We start from the raw sequence: 20,562 nt of genomic DNA, 5'->3' as shown, positions 1-20,562 counted from the left end.
TAAGGCTATATGACTTTTGATAATTCCTTGAACAAATTAAAAGATTCACAAGACATCTTTATAACAACCTAAAAGGAAATTCAATATATATTAAGGATTGTTGATTAGCACAAGTGTCAATGTCCATCCCAAGTAAGTAAATAACTATCCCAACTTGTTGATCAAAAGCCTTCAATTGAAATAATGTTTCTCAAAAAACTTGTCTTAAATACCTGGTTTAGAAAGCTTAAAGTAAAGACTTACTAAGAAGTCACCTCATTTATAAAAGTTGACAGATATAAGAAAGTACAGTGATGTCAACATCAAGCAAAAAGAACAAAACAAACTCTAATAGATCTATTTGTTAGATGCCTATAAAGGGACAACAACGGTTCCATTTTGAAGCAAACAAGAACAAAGAAGAAAAAAGATTACTCAAGCTTAACAAGCTAAATATTTGCTTCTTCATCATTTGATTTTTCAATGACATCTGCTTCATATTTATAACTCTAATTTGTAATAGAAAAGAAGTGTGAACTCTTCTTAGTGGAAGCTCCATTGTAGGGGATTTACTTGTGGTTTTTGTAATCTTCAAAAACACAAGAAACTCATTCATGTAAATACTTCCTACCCAAAATTAAACGTGTAGTGGTGTAGGAAAGGAAAATGGATCACAACAAATGGTTAAATGAAGTTTCTCAACAGGTGGTTGAGTATGGCTACTAATAATAACAAGTGAATGTGTAGCAATTATTTGTATTAGCAGGTGGTTGAGTTATTATAGCAGTTGATTGTATTCATAGTGAAAAATTTCACAAGATTGTGTGAGGACTGAATGTAACCTAATTGGAGTGAACCAATATAAATCTTGTGTCTATTCTCTCTTTTCTTATCTTTTTTACTTGTTATTTGTCCTATTGCATTTATTGTTTTATTGTTGCATCCTCTACTTCATAAACAACTAAATTTAGAAACTATTTTCAAAAGAAAAAAAAACTTAGTATCAAAACTAATTTAAATAACTTATCTTTTGAGAAACAGATTCATAAAGGAATATTTTTTAAAAGGAAACAATTCAACCCTTTCTTATATTCTAATATTCACTTCAATGTAAGTAGATGACATTTGACAACAACATATTCACTCTTTTCTACCTAAATTTTTAATTCTTTTTTATTTTATTTTATAATTCATAAAATATAAAAAAAAATATTTATACTAAATTCAAAATTGAATTATCTCTATCACTATAATTTACAATTGTAAAGGCATTGTTGGAAAAAGTTTTTCCACGTGTCACCTTTCTAACAGATTTTTTTACGGAAAAATTTGTCGGCAATGTCGGGATAAATATCCGTCAGAAATTACCGACGGATAAATATCCGTCAGAAATTTCTGACGGATTTTTTCGTCAAAAAATTTATATTTTCCAATAGATTTGTATCCGTCGAAAATTTGTATTTTTCTTGTAGTGAATTGAGCCACACAAGATACATCTCATGCACACAAAGGGCGAGACTAGGACTTCTAAACCAAGTTATCTCCAATGACTAATCTCCAAGCTTTTACATAAAGGGGCCTTCTCTGATAGTGTATTTCATATCGTACCCATAAAAACACTTTTATGCATATGATGCATGTCAAACAGACTTTGCATAATTTTTCACATGATTTCATGCCATAACACATCACACGTCATATGATATCATATCATGGCTAAGCCTTATTTAGACTTCTCATCATATGACCTTCACAAGATCCATACACATTAATTGTATCAATGTCAAAGCACATCAATCAACTCATACATGACTCACAATATATCATATCAATGACATACTCACATACTACAGTCAATTATCAATATTAAGTAATACAATGATTACACCACATCCGATACACCTCAAGAAAGAATCATTATGAGATCGTTTAATCATATGTTAATACCTTGGTCATAATCGCTAAGAGATGAATGTCACTAAGAGTCTAAATTAATAGCTTAACTAATCTAGCAACGTTAACACTATCACACATTAAGTCCTTAAGCATAACTATCAACAAAAATACTTCAAGTTGTTAACAATTAACTCATATCGTAACTTATTTCCAATTGTCCTTTCTCATGATTTCTCTTTCCTAAGCACTAATATAGATATCACAAAGCATTCATATCATTAACACATAAGAGTAAACCATTTCATGCTAACACTATGAATCATAGTCCCAAGCCACACTACTAAAACATTCCAATTATAATTATTATAAGAACATTCTTGCCCCTACATCTTTTGAACATTAACTCAATTACTTCCTTATACTTACTAGATCTTATCCTCAAGCTAATCATCCTCAAGTTATCTCAAACTCATAAGTATAACTCATCTTAAGTAGTAAAGGTGACAAAAAGGAAGAAAAGACAAGAAAAGAATGAGAAAAATGAGCATCATAATGTGTTACAATCGTGACTCACGAATCACAATTGTGACTGGTCACATCCATAACTTGTCGGTCACGCTTGTGACTAGCTTGGCAAAACCAAAAGGAGACCAAATTTCAAATACATCATGATTGTGACTCACTAGTTACACTCGTGACTCGTCAGTCACACCTATGACAGACTAATCACAGCCATGACTCTTCGGTCACACTCATGGTGGAGTCTAACATGTGCAAATTTTTATTCTTATACCTTGTAACTCATCCTATCATTAAAATTCATCAAAATTGACCATCTATTAATTGATAAAATCATAGATTAAAAGCCTAAAATTACTCTATTAAGCGATCAATTACATAAATTCAAATGTTCATACCATCTCCTTATACAAACACTAAAATGCATTCTCTTAGGGTTCTCACAAGAACTCACGAGCAACTCAAAATTCACAATTATCAAATCAAATACCAAATTGAATACATATACATAACAATAACCATTAAATAGTTTACCAAAGAATCACAAAGAAGATAAAGACACACTTTTGGGAAAATCCCTCTCATACAAAACAAATAACAAAGACATGATTGAGGGTCAATCTCATTACCCAGCATACATGTCATGCTTAGAGCAAGACTATTATCTCCTTCCTTACCTCAATGAAGGCTAGAAAAAGGGCACGAATCTCCAAAGTAATTCCCAACGATCTTTGATTTTTCTCCTCATTTTTTAGAGCATAAAGTGTAAACAAGAATTGAGAAATGTAAAATGTAATTAAATTGGCTCCTTACTCTTAAAACACTCTTTTAAAACTTTCCCACCCATGTTTAACCCTTATTAAAACACTTTAAACATATAGTTCTCTTTTCTTTTCCCTCAAATATTAAAACTTATAAATAAATAATATATCAAATAAAAATATTTCTCCCAATTCAAATAATTATTACAAAATACAATAATTAATAATTAAGAAATATAATATATAAAATAAATATATTTTTCTCAACACTACTATAATTAAAATAAAATAAACAAATAATTATAATAAAAACACATATTTTTCTCCAATTACTTGTTATAACAAAATTGCATAAAAATACATATTTCTCTAATAAATATTATATAAAATAATTTTCATAAATTTTTATTATTTAATTAAAATAGTCATATTTATTAAAAACATCTAAAATATTTTATAAAATTCCTTCAATTAATTAAAACAATTATAAGAAAATAACCCTAATAAATATTAAAATAAATAATAATTAAACAATTATATTAGTAAAAAATTTGAGATGTTACATTGGTCGTAAATATGTTTCTTGCATGTTTATAAATGTTACTTGAAAATATTTTTTTAACTACATTAAAAAAGCAAATAAAGGTATCACGATCTTTTTACCACATTAAAACTTTATTTTTATTTTATAAAGTTAGTTTTCCATTTCTTCAATGAGAATAATTCCATGAAAACCTTTACAAAAGCCATTTTGAAGAATAATATTTCCTAATAATATTATTAAAATAACAAATCAAACGTAAGAAATTAACATTTTAGGTATCAGATTTTAATAAAGTAAATATTTTTCTTGGTCCAAATGCTTCCTAAAGAATTTTTGTGATAGTTTTCATCTTATTTTACATAAAAGTGGATGCATCAAGGATAGTGGCTTTTCCATCCTTTGTGTGTGGCATGACAGACAGACTTGGTTAACCTCACAACTTTAGGTTTAATCACAGGGTAGGTAGATTCTGTAGAATCACTACACAATTTGGTGCACTTGAAAGATTGAAAACTAGGCATTTTACTAGTTGTGGCTACACTTGTGCTTGGTTTTTCGTTGTTGTTGGGCTTCTCTCCTTCTTTCTTACTAAAATGTGTATTCCAAAAGTTCTCGATCTCATTCTCAGTGCGTCCAGGCAACCTTCCTGCAATGATAGACCACCTGTGATCATGTATAGCAACTTATCAGCCTATCAATGCCTCTAATAAATAAGTTAAATATGATTTTGACTTTCATATAAATTGAGTAATTTTTTTTTGATTTTAGTGCTTGTAAATGTTTATTTTTTTTTGGGTTTTCATTATCTAAAATTCAAAATCAATAATTTTGGACTTTATCTTCATATGGCATTGGTTAACTGTTTATGCCTCAAGAAAATGGTATTTATATGACCATCTCATGTAACACCCAATAACACAGATGTGGTTTCATGCCGACATGCACCTTAAGAAAAAAAAAATCACCTCTAAATTATATGTCATTTATCATTCCTATATAACATAAATGTAATAAATTAAAAATAATGATTTTAAATTTTGGAGACATGAAAATTAAAGGAAATATCTTCTAGGAAAAGAATATTTAACTCCCTAAGAAAATTTTGATTTCTAAATTAATGTTATTTATTTATCTTAAAATAAATATTAGAGCTTAAAAAATAATGAATTTAAATTTTGAAGCGGTAAAAATCAAAGAAAATATTTTTACAAAATTTAAAACCGAAATTTGGAAGACCAACATTATTTTATATAAAATAAAATAAAAATATTATGAGAAAAATAAACTTTTATATATAAAACACAAATGATTATGTTGTTTGAAAACATTTTTAAATATTTTTATTTAATTAATAAGAGGGGTTTTAATTTAGATATTCTTTAACTTTATATCTAATTCAGTTTTATTTATTATAATTATTTGTAATTAAATTTTAATATTTTTAAAATAGATTATCAAATAAATAAAAATAATCTTATATTATAATATAAATTATTTATTATAAATATAAAATATAATTTATATATTTAAAATTATTTATATATTTAAATATAATACTTATTTATATACATAATTTATTTTAAATTTTAATTATATATAATTAACATTTAACATGTACATTGTACATGTTAAAATAGTACTAAATTTATGATTTCTTTATTGTATTTATTGAATATATGAATGATAATATTACATCAAATTTTTATCACTTTGAAAAACGTGATCCAGGACAAGAGAAATATTGTATAAAGTTTTTAAAAAGAACAATTATATTTACCTTATATAAGACATATATGATGAACTAACCATGAAGTAACTATTAGAGAATGTTATACCATATATTTCTAACTTTAAATATTTAAAATTAATTACAAAATAATAAAGATATTAATAAAGATGTCACATTGTCACACATTATATAAAGTAGGATATATAGTTGAAATGGAGACTACCAAACTTAGAAAATGTTATTATATATATTGCTATTCGTCGAGTCATACTGGATGGCAGTGAATGTTAGACTTTAAACACGATAGATTTAGAAATAATTAATAATGTTGAAATAGATACATGGTCATATAAAAAGGGGAAAATTAAGAAGATATTGAAAGAAATTGTTAATAGGGATTTTATAAAGGATAATACTTTATTCAGAAAATTTGTTTTTAGATTATATTTGAATAAATTTATCAAAAATATTTTTAGGAGAAACAAACAAAAAGAAAATAATAAAATTAATTTGTTCATAAATTAAAACTAGTTTGTATATAAATTAAAAATAAGTTTATGAAAAAACTAATATGAGAGAGCTAGCTAACCTTTATAAATTAACTTGTAAAAAACATTTTTTTTCTTATTTGTTTCCTTTAAAAGTATTTTTATGGAAGTTTATTCAAATACTCCTTTTCCTTTGATCAAACTCAAAATATGGTCCATCTATATATAATAAGATATTTAGGATTATTAGTCTTGTTAGCCATTGAATGGCCATGAGTCACTTATGGTTAGCTTTGAGTTAGCCTCTTGTATAAATAAATAAGATGTACTTCGGTTATCTAAATTAATGACTAAACTCATTCATTTTTCCCAATATGGTATCAAAGAGGGTTCAACCCGCTTTGCTTTTGCATTGTCCTCTTGTTCTTGAAGTTTCATTTCTTCTATTTCTTGTTCATGCTTCTTTGCGATGGCATAATCAGTATCTTATTAAAATAGAGACTTCATTGATCAATCTTAGAATCCTTCAAGCCCTTGCTATCTATTACGTACCTAGAAAAAATCCAGGTATGGTTTTTGTTACACCTCCAATGAACGGTGCAAACTATCATTCATGGAGTCGTGTGATAGAGAGCACGTTGGGGTCAAAAAATAAAATTGATGAGATCTTTGAAGCATAGGAAATATGCAATATGATGGTGATATCATGGATCACAAGAAAATTAACTATCAATGCAAATAGCACAAAGCATTATATATCTACATCAAAAATGCCAAGGATCCATATGGGGATGATCTAAAGGAAAGGTTCTCAAAGGGAGATAATTAGTTCAGAATTTCATATCCCTCAAGAGATCCACTTGATTAAACAAGGTGACAAATTTGTTTCACAACTTTACACTGAGATGAAGATTCTTTGGAAAGAATTAGAGACTTTAGGCAAATTCCATATTGTTCCTACACAACCAAATGCAGTAATTGTAAGCTTTTCAAAGCTGTCCAACGAAACCAAGAATTTGAACAAGTGATTTGTTTTCTAAATGGCACTTGGAGAAATCTATGGTACAATTAAAACTCAAATTTTGATGATGGAACCCCTAACTAACATAAACAAGGTTTTCTCTCTAGTTTTGTAACAAGAGAGAGATTACTGGTAACACTGTAGAGGAATCAAAGGTTATGATGAATTTTGTAAACAAAAACAATAATAATAACTAGAGGCAAAATTATATCCAAGGGAATGTAAATGGAAAGGGTCTAGGAAATGAAAGAGGAAGAGGAATAAATTCATCAAAAAATGCACTTTTGGCACTCGAATAGGCCACACAATCGAGCAGCTATTTTAAACATGGCTTTCCACTAGGTTATCTCTATAGCTCCAAGAACAAGAGCAATCACGCAGTAAATAATATTACTTCTAATGAGGGATCAAGTTCTCAATCAAGTTCATATGTAGATGATTCGATTTTTCCCCAAGCAAAAGCTTTTGATGCCAAACTCAGTCGATTCAGTCCTAAGCAAGTGAAAGATATATTGAATTTGTTGTAGCAATCCAAGCTCAATGAATCCCACAAAGTCAATCAGGTCATTTCTGTTAGAGTTCAAGTGTGAAGTGAAGTCCCACATTGGTTAGAGTTGGGCATGTTGAGTAATATATAAGTGAGAAAGACCCACCTACCTAATGCCTTAAGGTTTTAGGTTATGTTGTGGTGTCAAACTCACTTGTGCGACTTACTCACTACTCATTATGTGGAGTGTTCCCCGATGTTAACAACTCCCCAACATTAGTATCAAAGCCGATGGTTCGACCAAGTGACTAGTGATCGGCTTAGACGAGTATTAGCTGGATCCAAGAGTGGGGTCCTAAATGGAATTGGCAAGAGATCCAAGAGTAGGATTATCCCTTGTACTGAAAGTCTCCCTAGAGGTGTGGAGGACGTGTGTCATTGAAGTGCAACGATAATGCAAGTAAGGCCACCATTGAATACTCGTGGACGAAAGAAAAAGCTTTCGCTTGAGTAGGAGCGTGACCATGTGGAAGGGATTCACACTTGAGGGGGAGTGTTGGAATTCATGTGTGAAGTGAAGTCTCACATTGGTTAGAGTTGGGCATGTTAAATAATATATAAGTGAGAAAGACCCACCTACCTAATGCCTTAAGGTTTTAGGATATGTTGTGGTGTCAAGCTCACTTGTGTGACTTACTCACTATCCATTATCTGGAGTGCTCCCCCGACGTTAAAAACTCCCCAACATTGGTATCAGAGCCGATGGTTCAACCAAGTGACTAGTGATCGGCTCAGATGAGTATTAGCTGGATCCAAGAGTGGGATCCTAAATGGAATTGGCAAGAGATCCAAGAGTATGATCATCCCTTGTACTGAAAGTCTCCCTAGAGGTGTGGAGGACGTGTGTCGCTGAAATGCAACGGTAGTGCAAGTAAGGCCACCATTGAATACTTGTGGACGAAAGAAAAAGCTTCCGCTTGAGGAGGAGCGTGACCATGTGGAAGGGATTCACACTTGAAGGGGAGTGTTAGAGTTCAAGTGTGAAGTGAAGTCCTACATTGGTTAGAGTTGGGCATGTTGAGTAACATATAAGTGAGAAAGACCCACCTACCTTAAGTTTTAGGATATGTTGTAGTGTCAAACTCACTTGTGTGACTTACTCACTACCCATTATGTGGAGTGCTCCCCCGGCATTAAAAACTCCTCAACATTGGTATCAGAGCCGATGGTTCGACCAAATGACTGGTGATCGGCTTAGACGAGTATTAGATGGATCCAAAAGTGCGATCCTAAATAGAATTGGCAGGAGATCCAAGAGTAGGATCATCCCTTGTACTGAAAGTCTCCCTATAGGTGTGGAGGACGTGTGTCGTTGAAGTGCAACAGTAGTGCAAATAAGGTCACCATTGAATACTCGTGGACGAAATAAAAAGCTTCCACTTGAGGAGGAGCATGACCATGTGGAAGGGATTCACACTTGAGGGGGAGTGTTGGAGTTCAAGTGTGAAGTGAAGTCTCACATTGGTTAGAGTTGGGCATGTTGAGTAATATATAAGTGAGAAAAACCCACCTACCTAACGCCTTAAGGTTTTAGGTTATGTTGTGGTGTCAAGCTCACTTGTGTGACTTACTCACTACCCATTATGAGGAGTGCTCCCTGATGTTAACAACTCCCCAACAATTTCTTGTTTTGTTGGTGAGTCATCTACATTAACAAGATCCAAAAACCTTCTTAGGTAAACATAAGCCCAATCAAAATTGCTGGATATTAGATACTGGAGCCACTAATCATGTAACCTTTACCAAATCCAACTTCATTAGATTCCATAGTATCAAACCTATTCGAGTCACCTTACCAAATAGTTCCATAGTTGTAGTCAAACACTCGCGCACTTTTCATTTCTCAGCTAATTTACAACTTTTCAATGTCTTATACATCCCTGAGTTATTCAACAATTGATTTCCTCCATAAATTGTCAACTGACCTTTGCTAATTATGTCAGTTAGTAGGGATGTAAATAGGTACTAATAACCCGCGTAGGGATGTAAATAGATACGGATAACTCGTGAATCCGAATCAATTCAAATCGATTCAATGAGTTTAGATAAGATTTTTTTAATATCGAGTCAAATCCAATTCAATTCGATCAAAATCTAACACTATATGAATTAGGTAACGAGTTTTGTATTTTTGACCTGTGACCTAACCTTACCCAACCATGTATGATAAAAAAATATATTAAAATAAATAAATATAATAATAATAAGTTAGTATTTTGATGATCACTTACTTAGCATAATACTTTCTATCACTCTCTCCTAGTAATAAATTTTGTATTGTTAGATTGATAATATTGTAACAATACAACATATTTATTTTAAATTTTATTTTGTATTAATATTAATTGTTAGAATTAATAACAATGTAACAAAATGATAAATTAATTTTGGAATTTATTTTATATCATTATTTATTTTATAGGTTATAACATTGCATTTGCAATAATATATTAAATAGTTTACATCTATTATAAAAAATTTAAATTTTTATAAATAAATAAATAAATTTAATTATATTGACCTGATTGATCAAACCTAATACAATCTGCTCACGAATGAGTTCGGTTGGGTTGAATTTAAAAAAAAAAATACACAAACCTGACCTAACTCAACCTGTTAAATTTTGATTAGATCATATAACAGATTTATCCAAACTGGGTCCAACTCAACCCACCTATACCCGTATCACTTACAATAAAGATGATTGGGCATGCTGAGCTTCATAGTGAATTATATCATCTCAAGGAGCCAAAAGCACCTTTTCAACCATCCAACGTTTTCGTATATATCTTGCAAATTGAACTTTGAGTTTGATTTTGATCTTTGGCTTTTTAGACTAGGTCTCCCTCAAATAAAGTTCTCAATTTTATACGTAATAGTTTTCCTTATGTCAAATACCAAAGAAATAAAATTTGTGACTATTGTCACTTGGCCAAACCAACCAGGCTATATCATTTCCTTCAAGCACTTTTGTCATTATGCATTCTTTTGACCTCATTTATATAGACATAAGTGAACCCCTTGGTGTCCCTTTTTTACATGAACATCGTTATTTTCTCACTGTTGTGGATAATCACAAACGTCACATTTGGCTATTTTTAATGAAAACCAAATTATAAAATGAAAAACATGATGCATGATTTTGTTATTTTTGTTCAAACTCAATTCAATCAATTAATGGAAGTGAATTTTTACTATCCTAAATTCTATGCACAGTTTGGCATTACTTACCAAACTTCTTGCGTAGAGACTCCACAATGGAGAGAAAGCATTGTTATGTCATCAATGTGACCTGTAACCTTTTATTTCATTCTAACTTTCCAAAATGTTTTTGGTCCTATGCAGTTGCACATGTTGTCCACCTAATTAATAGATTACTATCTCCTATACTTTCCAACAAGCCACCTTTTGAACTATTACACAATTCATCCCCAACCCTCATTAATCTAAAGGTCTTTGGCTCATTGTGCTATGCATCGACATTGGAACAACATATGACTAAACTGGATCTTAGATCAAAAAAATGCATTTTTCTTTGTTTCAAGCATGAGACCAAAGGATACTTTGTCTTTGATCTTCAAATTCGTGAAATCATTGTTTCCAGAAATGTCCTTTTTTTCATGAAAACATATTTCCCTATAAGTCTTCCCCTTATCCCACCTCACACCACAAAGATGATAATTCCTTGTTAGACACATTCAATTTTCTCCTTGAACCCATTCGCTCACTCCCAATGTCAACCTCTTAGGCTTCTTACTCAATCACCAGCCAAGTTTCCCAATTCAACAATAGTTTCCATCAAACTCGAACACCACCCAACCCATTCACAAGTCAACCAAAACTAGAAAAGCTCCAAATTATTTACAAGATTTTCACTACCAACACTTTAACTCAGCAAGTAGCAATTTGTCTTCATCATCAAGTAATACTTTTCGTCATATTTCTTTTGTTCTTTCGTATTTTTCCATTTATCCTTCTCATCTAAATTACACTCTTGATATATTCACCCTTTATGAACCCAAAACTTACCAACAAGTAGTCAAGAACTTGGGTTGGGTAAATCCTATGAAGGCTAAATTGAATGCCTTAGAGGCAAATAACACATGGTATTTGATTGATTTGCCTTCAGGAAAAGTTGTTATTAGTTTCAAGTGGATCTACAAGATTAAACATCAAGATGATGGTTTTATTGAACGATATAAAGCTTGTCTTGTAGGGGTATACACAACAAGAAGGTGTGGACTTCCTTGATACTTTCTCACCAATGGGAAAGCTCAACACTGTGAGATTATTGCTAGCCATTGTAGTATTTCAGCAATGGCATTTGAAGCAACTCAATGTTGATAATACCTTCTTACATAGGGATCTCAATGAGGAAGTCTACATGGAACTTCCCTATGGCCTTGTTCCTTCCTCATCCAATCAAATTCGTTGGCTAACCAAATCATTATATGGCTTGAAATAAGTGAGTAGGCAATGGTTTGCCAAGTTATCCTCTGCCTTGTTGTCTCTCGGATTTGCTCATTCACAACATGATCATTCCATATTCTTTGAAAGATAGATTAATTCCTTTACTGCTTTGTTGATCTATGTTATTGATGTTATACTTGCTAGCTAGAAACTCTATTAAGGAAATTAATTCAGTCAAGAACTTTTTGCATCAAAGACCTTGGTGACCTCAAATATCTTCAACCATGAAGTCTCTCATTCAAAACAAGGAATCCATTTATGTCAGCTAGTATGCATTGGATATTCTATCTGATGTTGATTTACTAGCTTCCAAATCCTGCAACTCCAATGGTGAAGAATAATAAACTTCTTTTTCAATCTGATGCCCTACCACATGATCCAATTTCCTACAGACGCTTAATTGGTATACTTTTCTATCTTACCACTGCAAGATCGAATATTAGTTTTGTGGTTCAACAACCCATTCAATTCATGTAATCTCCCATAATTCATCATTTTAATTGTTAGATATATTAAGACTGCACCAACACAAGGGTTATTATGCTTTTCCTCTTCTACTCTTTAGTTACAAGCATTTAATGATTCAAATTGGGCTTCTTGCCCACCACTAGGAGATCAATTACAGTATATTACATTTTCCTTGGTTTTTCATTGGTCTCCTGTAAATACAAGAAGCAAAATACAATTCCTCGTTCCTCATCAAAAGCAGAATATGGTGCCCTTACTTCTACCATTTGTGATATTCAATGGTTGACTTATATTCTTCGTGATCTTTAGGTTTGTTTCACATCATCGACCTTATTATATTGTGATAGCCGATCAGCTTGGAACAATGCAAGCAATCCTAGTTTTCTTGAATCAACTAAACACATTGACATTGATATATCACATAATTCATGAGAAGCTTCAATATATCCCATCTTTTCCATTTGCTTCCAATCCCTTCTTATTATCAATTGGCAAATTTCTTCACCAAGACTCTTGAACCACCAATGTTCTCTGAATTCATGTCTAAGTTGGGAGTGCTCAATATACACTCTCCAACTTGAGGAGAGGCTGGTGTTAGGATTAATAGTCCTGCTATTGTTAGCAATTGAATGGTCACGAGTCAGTTATGATTAACTTTGGGTTAGCCTTTATAATAAATACATAAGTTGTACTTCAGTTAACTAAATTAGGAAGTTGCTACGGTACCCTCAAAGATTGAGGAGTTTCAATATATTTTTCTATGTAAACTCATAAAAATTTTAAAAAAAAATTAATTTAATTATAAAATGAATAATCCAAATTATACTTATAAAATAAAAAGTAAAATAAAATTATAGAGATTAAAATTATAAGATTTCAATAATATTATAAAATATTAAAAAAAGAAAATTTAATAAATAGTAAAAATAAAAAATTATTAAAATTACAATATAGAAATTCAAAAATTTAAGAGAAAAAGACAAAAAAATATACTTAAAAAATTATTAAAATTAAAATATAAAAATTCAAAAATTTTAAGTGAAAAGATAAAAATATACTTAAAAAATTATTAAAATTAAACTATTTAAATATATAATAATATTATTACAAATAAATTAGAATATATAAAATAAAAAAAGTGAGTAAATAATTTAAAATTTAAAAGAATAAAATATCATAAAAATTATTTAAATAAATTATTAAAAATATAAAATATAAAAAACTATACTGATACCCTCTCAAATAAGATGAGTATCATAGAATTTCTCACTAAATTAATGAATCGACTCATTCATTTTTCCCAATAATATGTTTTAATTTGTTTTTGTATTTATTGAATGAACAAATGCTGAGCGCAAGTCTACAACCAAAACTTTGTGAGAAGGTGGTTAATTTCAAGAGAGAGCTTAGTATATAAATAGTGCCAAACTGTGACATCTCTCATAACTATTATATTAAAAATGTGTTTAAATTAGTTTTTTTGGATAATTATTTGGGAAAAATTAATCAAAATAAAAAGAGATCTGATTTTAATTATACTATAATTTATATATTTAAAAGATTTGTTTATTTATAAATTATAATTATATAATAAAATATAAACATTTATCTTCCAAAAATACAAATACTATACACTAATATACAAAAAAAAAAAAAACTAAAATTATCTACATGTTTTAATATTCATGAGGTTGTACCTCCAAAAATAAAGAAAAGTGATTTGTATTGTTGGACCACATAGTAGATCTGGATTTAAAAATTAAAAATGCAAAAAAAGCATAGGGAAGAAAAATCCTCACAAAGTTAATGAGAATAAAGTAATGTAATACCTATTCCCCAAGAGCTTATGCAGTCTGATTATGAGCTCTTGTTCATCCAAAGAAATGTTTCTTCCTCTAGGCTTGAGATAGTTCAACCATCGGTGTTTGCAACTCTCACCACATCGTTTCAAGCCTATATATAGAAAGCAAACAGAATAAAATATGGAAATTAGTATAAAAAAAGTAAAAAAAAAATTAAAATATAATAAATAAATATACACTTTTAGTTGCATGTGTACCAGCTCTTAAGGGAAGGTCACCCCAATTTCCTTCTCCATGGACTTGAACGTAGTTGATAAGGATACCCTCTTCCTGAGAAGACCATGCCCCTTCGTTTTCACAGCAGGTCTTGCTTTCCATTTTTTGTTCATGAATATTTTATGAGCATTTATAAGCGTATATGGTGTTAGGTATCTGCAGGTGAATCAGAGTGTATATGAAGAGAGGAGTGTGGAATGGAGAGTAATTAAAAAAAACACCTATGCATGGGGCCCCGGAATGTAGAGGGGTATACGACAAAGAATTATATTGAAAAAAATGAGGAGATTGATGGGGATTTTAATCAAAAGATAATATTATTTTTTTATTCTATCTTATACTATCTCTATCTGTGTGTGTCGTATTATAGTAATAGATAATGAATTATCAAAAGTGAAGTTCCTTTTGGCAACTAATGCATTATGTTAATAGATAATACATTATACGTAAAAATTACTATATTTTTTTTAAGCAAAAAATTACTATATTTAAATATAGTAAAATTAGTATAGACAAAAATAAACATAAATAAAGAGAAAAAAGTAAAATGATAATTTTATATATTATTTATTTTTATATAAAAATTTAATTATATAAAATATAATTTTTAAAATATCAACTTTTTCTGTTTTTATCTAATTTTACTCTATTAATTAACTATAAATTTTACGATATTTCTTACCTGTTTCTTATCAATTTAATTTTCACCTTTCTCTCCATTTTCTTTTATCTTAGTCATTTAAAGACGTAGGTTGAATTTGATGACAACGGATAAGTTATAATAAAAAGTGATAAATAATAAAATGATACAAAAAAGTGTTAAATGATAAAAATGAAATACATAGACAGATTTCACTAAATAAAAGGTTAGGTTCCTTGTTTGATAAAAGAATTATTGAAAATACAATAAAATTTTACATCGATAAAATAAGAAATTTTTTTTATATAAAAAATATATATATTTTATTGATCGAAAAATCTTTTAAATAATAATAAAAATAAAATTATAAAAATTTAGATCCAAACAGATAATAACTCACCTTTATAAAATTCTATATAAAATCAACAAATAAAAATAACAAATAAAATCTTAATATAAATATATCCACCAAAACAAATAACAAAAGAGTTATCCTAACATCCTTCTCGAGCAAGCACAGCGAGCATCAGCAATTGTCCTACCGAGACTTTAAGAGCACCTTCAGCGGCACGTTCTTAGTGTGTTGCTTACTGACAAGCAACGGTGCTTGTTAGAAATTGTCATTGGACTTATCCTACGTAGCAACTCAGTTGTTTATATTTTTTTCACAATTGCTTATGCAAGCAACGGAGCTTAGCACTGACAAGAACAATTTCATTGGTTGAAATTCATTTACGTGGACCACATTTATGAAAAAGAAAAACAGAAAAAATCATGCACCTCCTGTTCGTTCGTCCGGGGAGGTTTGGGAACGCCAGCCCGTATCGCCAGTGGCCGTTCGCGCGTCACCGGTCGCGCGTCGCCGGTCGCGTGTCGCCGGTCGCGTGTCTCCGGCAAGTCCCGTACACCCGGCGCGCGCGGCTCAACCAGTTCCGGATACAGAGATAGGACATTGGATACAGGCTCATGATTGTACTCATGGAAACGGGAAGTAAAGTATTTTTGGCAAACGGAGTACCGTTAAGCAAGATGTCTTCAAGGTGTGTTTCCATTAATAGAACGTGATACAATATGAAGCGAAATAAAATTTTAAGTTAAATTATAATATAATAATTTAGAGTGTTGTTAAATCTTTCAAAAGTTACAACTGAAATATTGTCTAAATACATATAAATTTTTATTATATTTAAATTATTAATTAATATATTGTATTGAAATGTATTTTGAAGGCTTAAATATATTTTTAGTCCCTTAAATTTAAGATAAATTTGTTTTTGGTCCCTCAAATTTAAAATTATTATTTTTAGTCCTTGTAGTTTTCAAAAATCTTGTTTTAGTCTCTTAGGTCACCAATAACATATTTAAAAGTGACTAATTAAGACAGTTATGCAATATCAATCGAATTTAATGTGATATTTTCACTAATAGGGATACCAATAGGTAGATTTTATGTAATAATATTTGATAAATTTCTTAACAAAATTTGAATATAAGGACTAAAATAAGATTTTTTGAAATTATAGGGACTAAAAACAACAATTTTAAATTTGAGATACCAAAAACAGATTTATCCTAAATTTGAGAGACTGAAAACATATTTAAGCCTATTTTGAATAATACTTTCGGAAGATACATCATTTTTGAATAATTAAATAAATGATGAATGGGCTTGATATCGTTGGAAAGTATATAAATACTTTAATTATTTTTTAAATATACATCTTAACTCTTGTTTTGTTTCAATTAATACTTAAATTTATTATATTTTAATAGGCCCTTCTATTAACTTGGTATTAATATAGTTAATGAAATATATATATTTCTATTATTAATTTAAATTGAATCACAATCCTTAATTATTTTTGTTTTTAAAATATTAAGATCATGCGAAATAAACATTCGTAAAAGATCGCACTCAGTCTATTGTCATAGTTAGAACCATGTATCTTATGGGTTTAAGTAAGTTGAGTTAGATCCAATTGAATGAATCGGTTATTTGATCCGATCAAGATTTAATGAGTTGGATTGAATTGATTTTGTGCATTTTTTTTAAATTCAATCCAACCCAACTCAATCATGAATATGTTGAATTGAGTCAGGTCAATTGATCGGGTCAACATAGTTAAATTTATTTATTATGGAGAAAAAATAAACATTAGAAGGGGTTTGAATAATGTTCCTAAAAAATTCCCATGTTTTGTTTATAAAAGATTTTTATCAGAGATTTTTGGAGATAAGAGAAATCATATGATCAGATGCATATCAAAGCAAGACATCAAATATTGCAAAAGTAGTTAAGTCATACTCGAAGAGGATGTCTAACACAACATACATTATAAATTTTAGAGTGAATTATATGATATATATTGTGACACCCTCTACCCCGCATACCATAACACATAGATAACAAAATTTGAATAACACAATCTTTCATTTTTAAAATACTAAACGTATAACACATAGATAACAAAATTTGAATAACACAATCTTTCATTTTTAAAATACTAAACGTGTTCAAATAGAGTGCACCATATCCATGACTTAAACAAATAACATAATTAGTGAAAATTACAAAAGAAATAAGGCTAAGGTTTTCAAAATAATTTAATAGAAACAACATCCTAATCTAATCCTATCTATGCCTCGATGTCACATGTCCTATCAGAGTAAAGCCCAATACTGAAGCCTAAGCTTCATAACCAACATCCTCAGCCTCATGCTGATGATCACCTGTATACGAATTAAAGGAAAACAACACAAAAGAAAAGGGAGTGAGAAACATCTCACTCTGACTCACGGTGTAGGAATACACACCGGATAGCCAAACACAAACAAGACATGTATATGTACATAGTATAGATAGATTAACAACAATATCACATTCCACTCATCAAAGACATAAAAAAAACTTTAACATATAACATTAAAATGCACATGTAATGGACACAAACTACATATTATCATGCATGTGGCGCCAGTAACACATCACATGGTGTATTGCCGCTAGCAACACACGAGAGTAGTCTAGGAGTACATGTCGGGTCACACCCTCTGCCCACTCTCACTAGAAGGACATACTACTAGGGTCTAGTCGGGATAGCTAAGCCAAGCAAGATACATCCCATGCACACAATGGACGAGACTGAGACTTCCAAACCGAGCTATCCCCAAGGACTAATCCCCAAGCTTTTACACAAGGGAGCCTTTCCTGGCGGTGTATTCCATATTGTTCAGAAGAAAAAAATTTCTTAGTCTTTCATACCAAGCCCTAGGAACTTGTTTTAGACTATAAAGAATCTTTTTAGTTTGAAAACATGTTCTTTGAAAATGGGGTTTTCAAAACCTGGAGGTTGCCTTCCATATACTTTTTTTCAATAATATCATTTTGAAAAGTGTTCTTTACATCTATTTGAAATAATTTGATATTTTTATGAGTTATAAAGACTAACATAATTATGATAATTTCAACTCTAACAATTAGAACAAAGTTTCAATAAAATTCATACTTTCTTGTTAACTATATCCTAAAGCTATTAATCTAACTTTATTTCTTATCGCTTTACCTTATTCAATTAACTTGTTTTTAAATACCCATCTTTTTTTAATGATACTTTGATGTTTTAGCTTTGGAACTAAGTCCAAACATCATTTATCTCGAATTGATGGAGTTTTTTTTTTATTGCCAAAATTGCTTCTTTTATTATCTTTGGTTCAATGTCTAACACTAGAACCCTTGGCAGCAAATATTATTTTGACACCTTCTTCTTTTTCTTGTTTTTTTTTCTTGGCAAGTAGTTACACATTAAAAGGAGAGTAATCCAATAATATTGAGGGTGACAGATAATTATATATATTTTATTAATTTTTTTATTTTTTAATAACAATACGTTGGTATGACGATTGCAAGTAATCATATGAAATGAAAACATTACGCTGAGTATAGGGAATATAGTACGGAAAATAGGTGTAAGTCAGTAAGTCAGAATAATATTTCTTTAAATTAAATATTTTTAAAAGGGCTTAAGAATAATTTTAAATAACTTAAATAAAATAAAATAAATAAAAAAGTAATACCGTACACTTGCTCACGGTGGCAGTTACCAAAACCATCTAATTATTCTCTTTTTTCTCATAAGAATTTTCATGTTTGAAATTAAAGAAATTCTACGGTACTCACGTTATTTGAAAAGATATCGGTATAGTTATAATTATAATTTTATTTTATATTTTATATTTTTAATAATTTATTTAAATAATATTTATAATATTTTATTCTTTTAATTTTTAAATTATTTAGTTATTTTATTTTTATTTTATATATTCTAATTTTATTTATAATAATATTATTATATATTTAAATAGTTTAATTTTAATAATTTTTTAAGCATATTTTTGTCTTTTCACTTAAAATATTTGAATTTTTATATTTTAATTTAAATTATTTTTTAAGTATATTTTTGTCTTTTTATCTTAAATTTTTGAATTTTTATATTATAATTTTAATAATTTTTTATTTTTACTATTTATTAATTCTTTTCTTTTTTAATGTTTTATAATATTATTTAAATTTTATAATTTTAATTTCTATAATTTTATCTTACTTTTTATTTTATAAATATAATTTAAATTATTCATTTTATAATTAAATTAATATTTTTAGATCTTTTTATGAGTTTATATAAAAGAATATATTGAAACCTGTCAATCTTTGAGGGTACCGTAGCAATTCCCGCTAGCCTTATAATAATGATGTGCATAGTAATAAGAAAAACTTTATCTCTTCACCTTGTTTTTCTTATAAGACGTGTTTGTTTATTTAATCGAAACAATTATCCGAGTCTTAATATATCCCTTGACTTAAGAATTATTATTTTCATTAAATTAAGAATAAATGAATTACCTTTCTTCTTCTTGCTTACCAGTTACCACATTTTTATCTTTAATTAACATTTTATTTCATTTCATTTCTAAAATCATATTAAATCTTTCATAAATCAAATATACTTTTTCAGTAAATGTAGTAATTAAGTAAAATGTTTATTTATTAAACATTTTCCATAAAATAAAATTCATTTGACATGCTATTAAAAAAATTATGCCATTAATTACAATTTTAGAAATTTATTTTGTATAAAATATTCAATTTACTTTATATTCTTACTTTTATAAATTGTTTAAAAAACATCATATTATGTTTCATAAATCAAATATATATACTTTTTAATTAATTGTAATAATTAAATACAACGTCTATTTATTAGAGATGTCCTGTCAATTTTTTTATTAGTCATGCTATTAAAAAAATTATTCCATTACAACTGTAGTACTTTTTTTTGTATAAATTAAAATAAAACATTCAAGTTTACTTTATTTTCTTACTATTTTGTTACTTTTATAAGAAATACAAGGAAAATAACTCAAA

General features: G+C 29.1%; 1 protein-coding gene across 2 annotated transcripts; it reads right to left on the bottom strand.

Moving 5' to 3' along the window:
- Positions 1 to 3,466: 3,466 nt before the first annotated feature.
- On the bottom strand, positions 3,467 to 15,022 carry LOC114915461 (transcription factor MYB114). Of its 2 annotated transcripts, none has more exons than XM_083059806.1 (3): positions 14,482 to 14,996; positions 14,252 to 14,375; positions 3,467 to 4,362 (listed from the first exon to the last, which is right to left on the bottom strand). In XM_083059806.1, exons 1-3 carry the CDS (start codon positions 14,600 to 14,602, stop codon positions 4,074 to 4,076), a joined length of 534 nt encoding a protein of 177 aa, XP_082915932.1. In that variant the 5' UTR covers positions 14,603 to 14,996; the 3' UTR covers positions 3,467 to 4,073. The 2 variants fall into 2 exon arrangements, with proteins under 2 accessions (XP_082915932.1, XP_029126100.1); XM_029270267.2 differs by lacking the exon at positions 3,467 to 4,362 and adding an exon at positions 10,522 to 13,034 and having other exon boundaries at positions 14,482 to 15,022.
- Between the last annotated feature and the right edge of the window lie 5,540 nt (positions 15,023 to 20,562).

Source organism: Cajanus cajan, chromosome 1 (assembly GCF_000230855.2).
Source record: "Cajanus cajan strain Asha chromosome 1, NIPB_CcT2T_4, whole genome shotgun sequence".
Taxonomy (NCBI): Eukaryota; Viridiplantae; Streptophyta; class Magnoliopsida; order Fabales; family Fabaceae; genus Cajanus; species Cajanus cajan.
The sequence above is the reverse complement of the archived record's forward strand: the minus strand, read 5'-3'. Positions and strand labels throughout refer to the sequence as shown.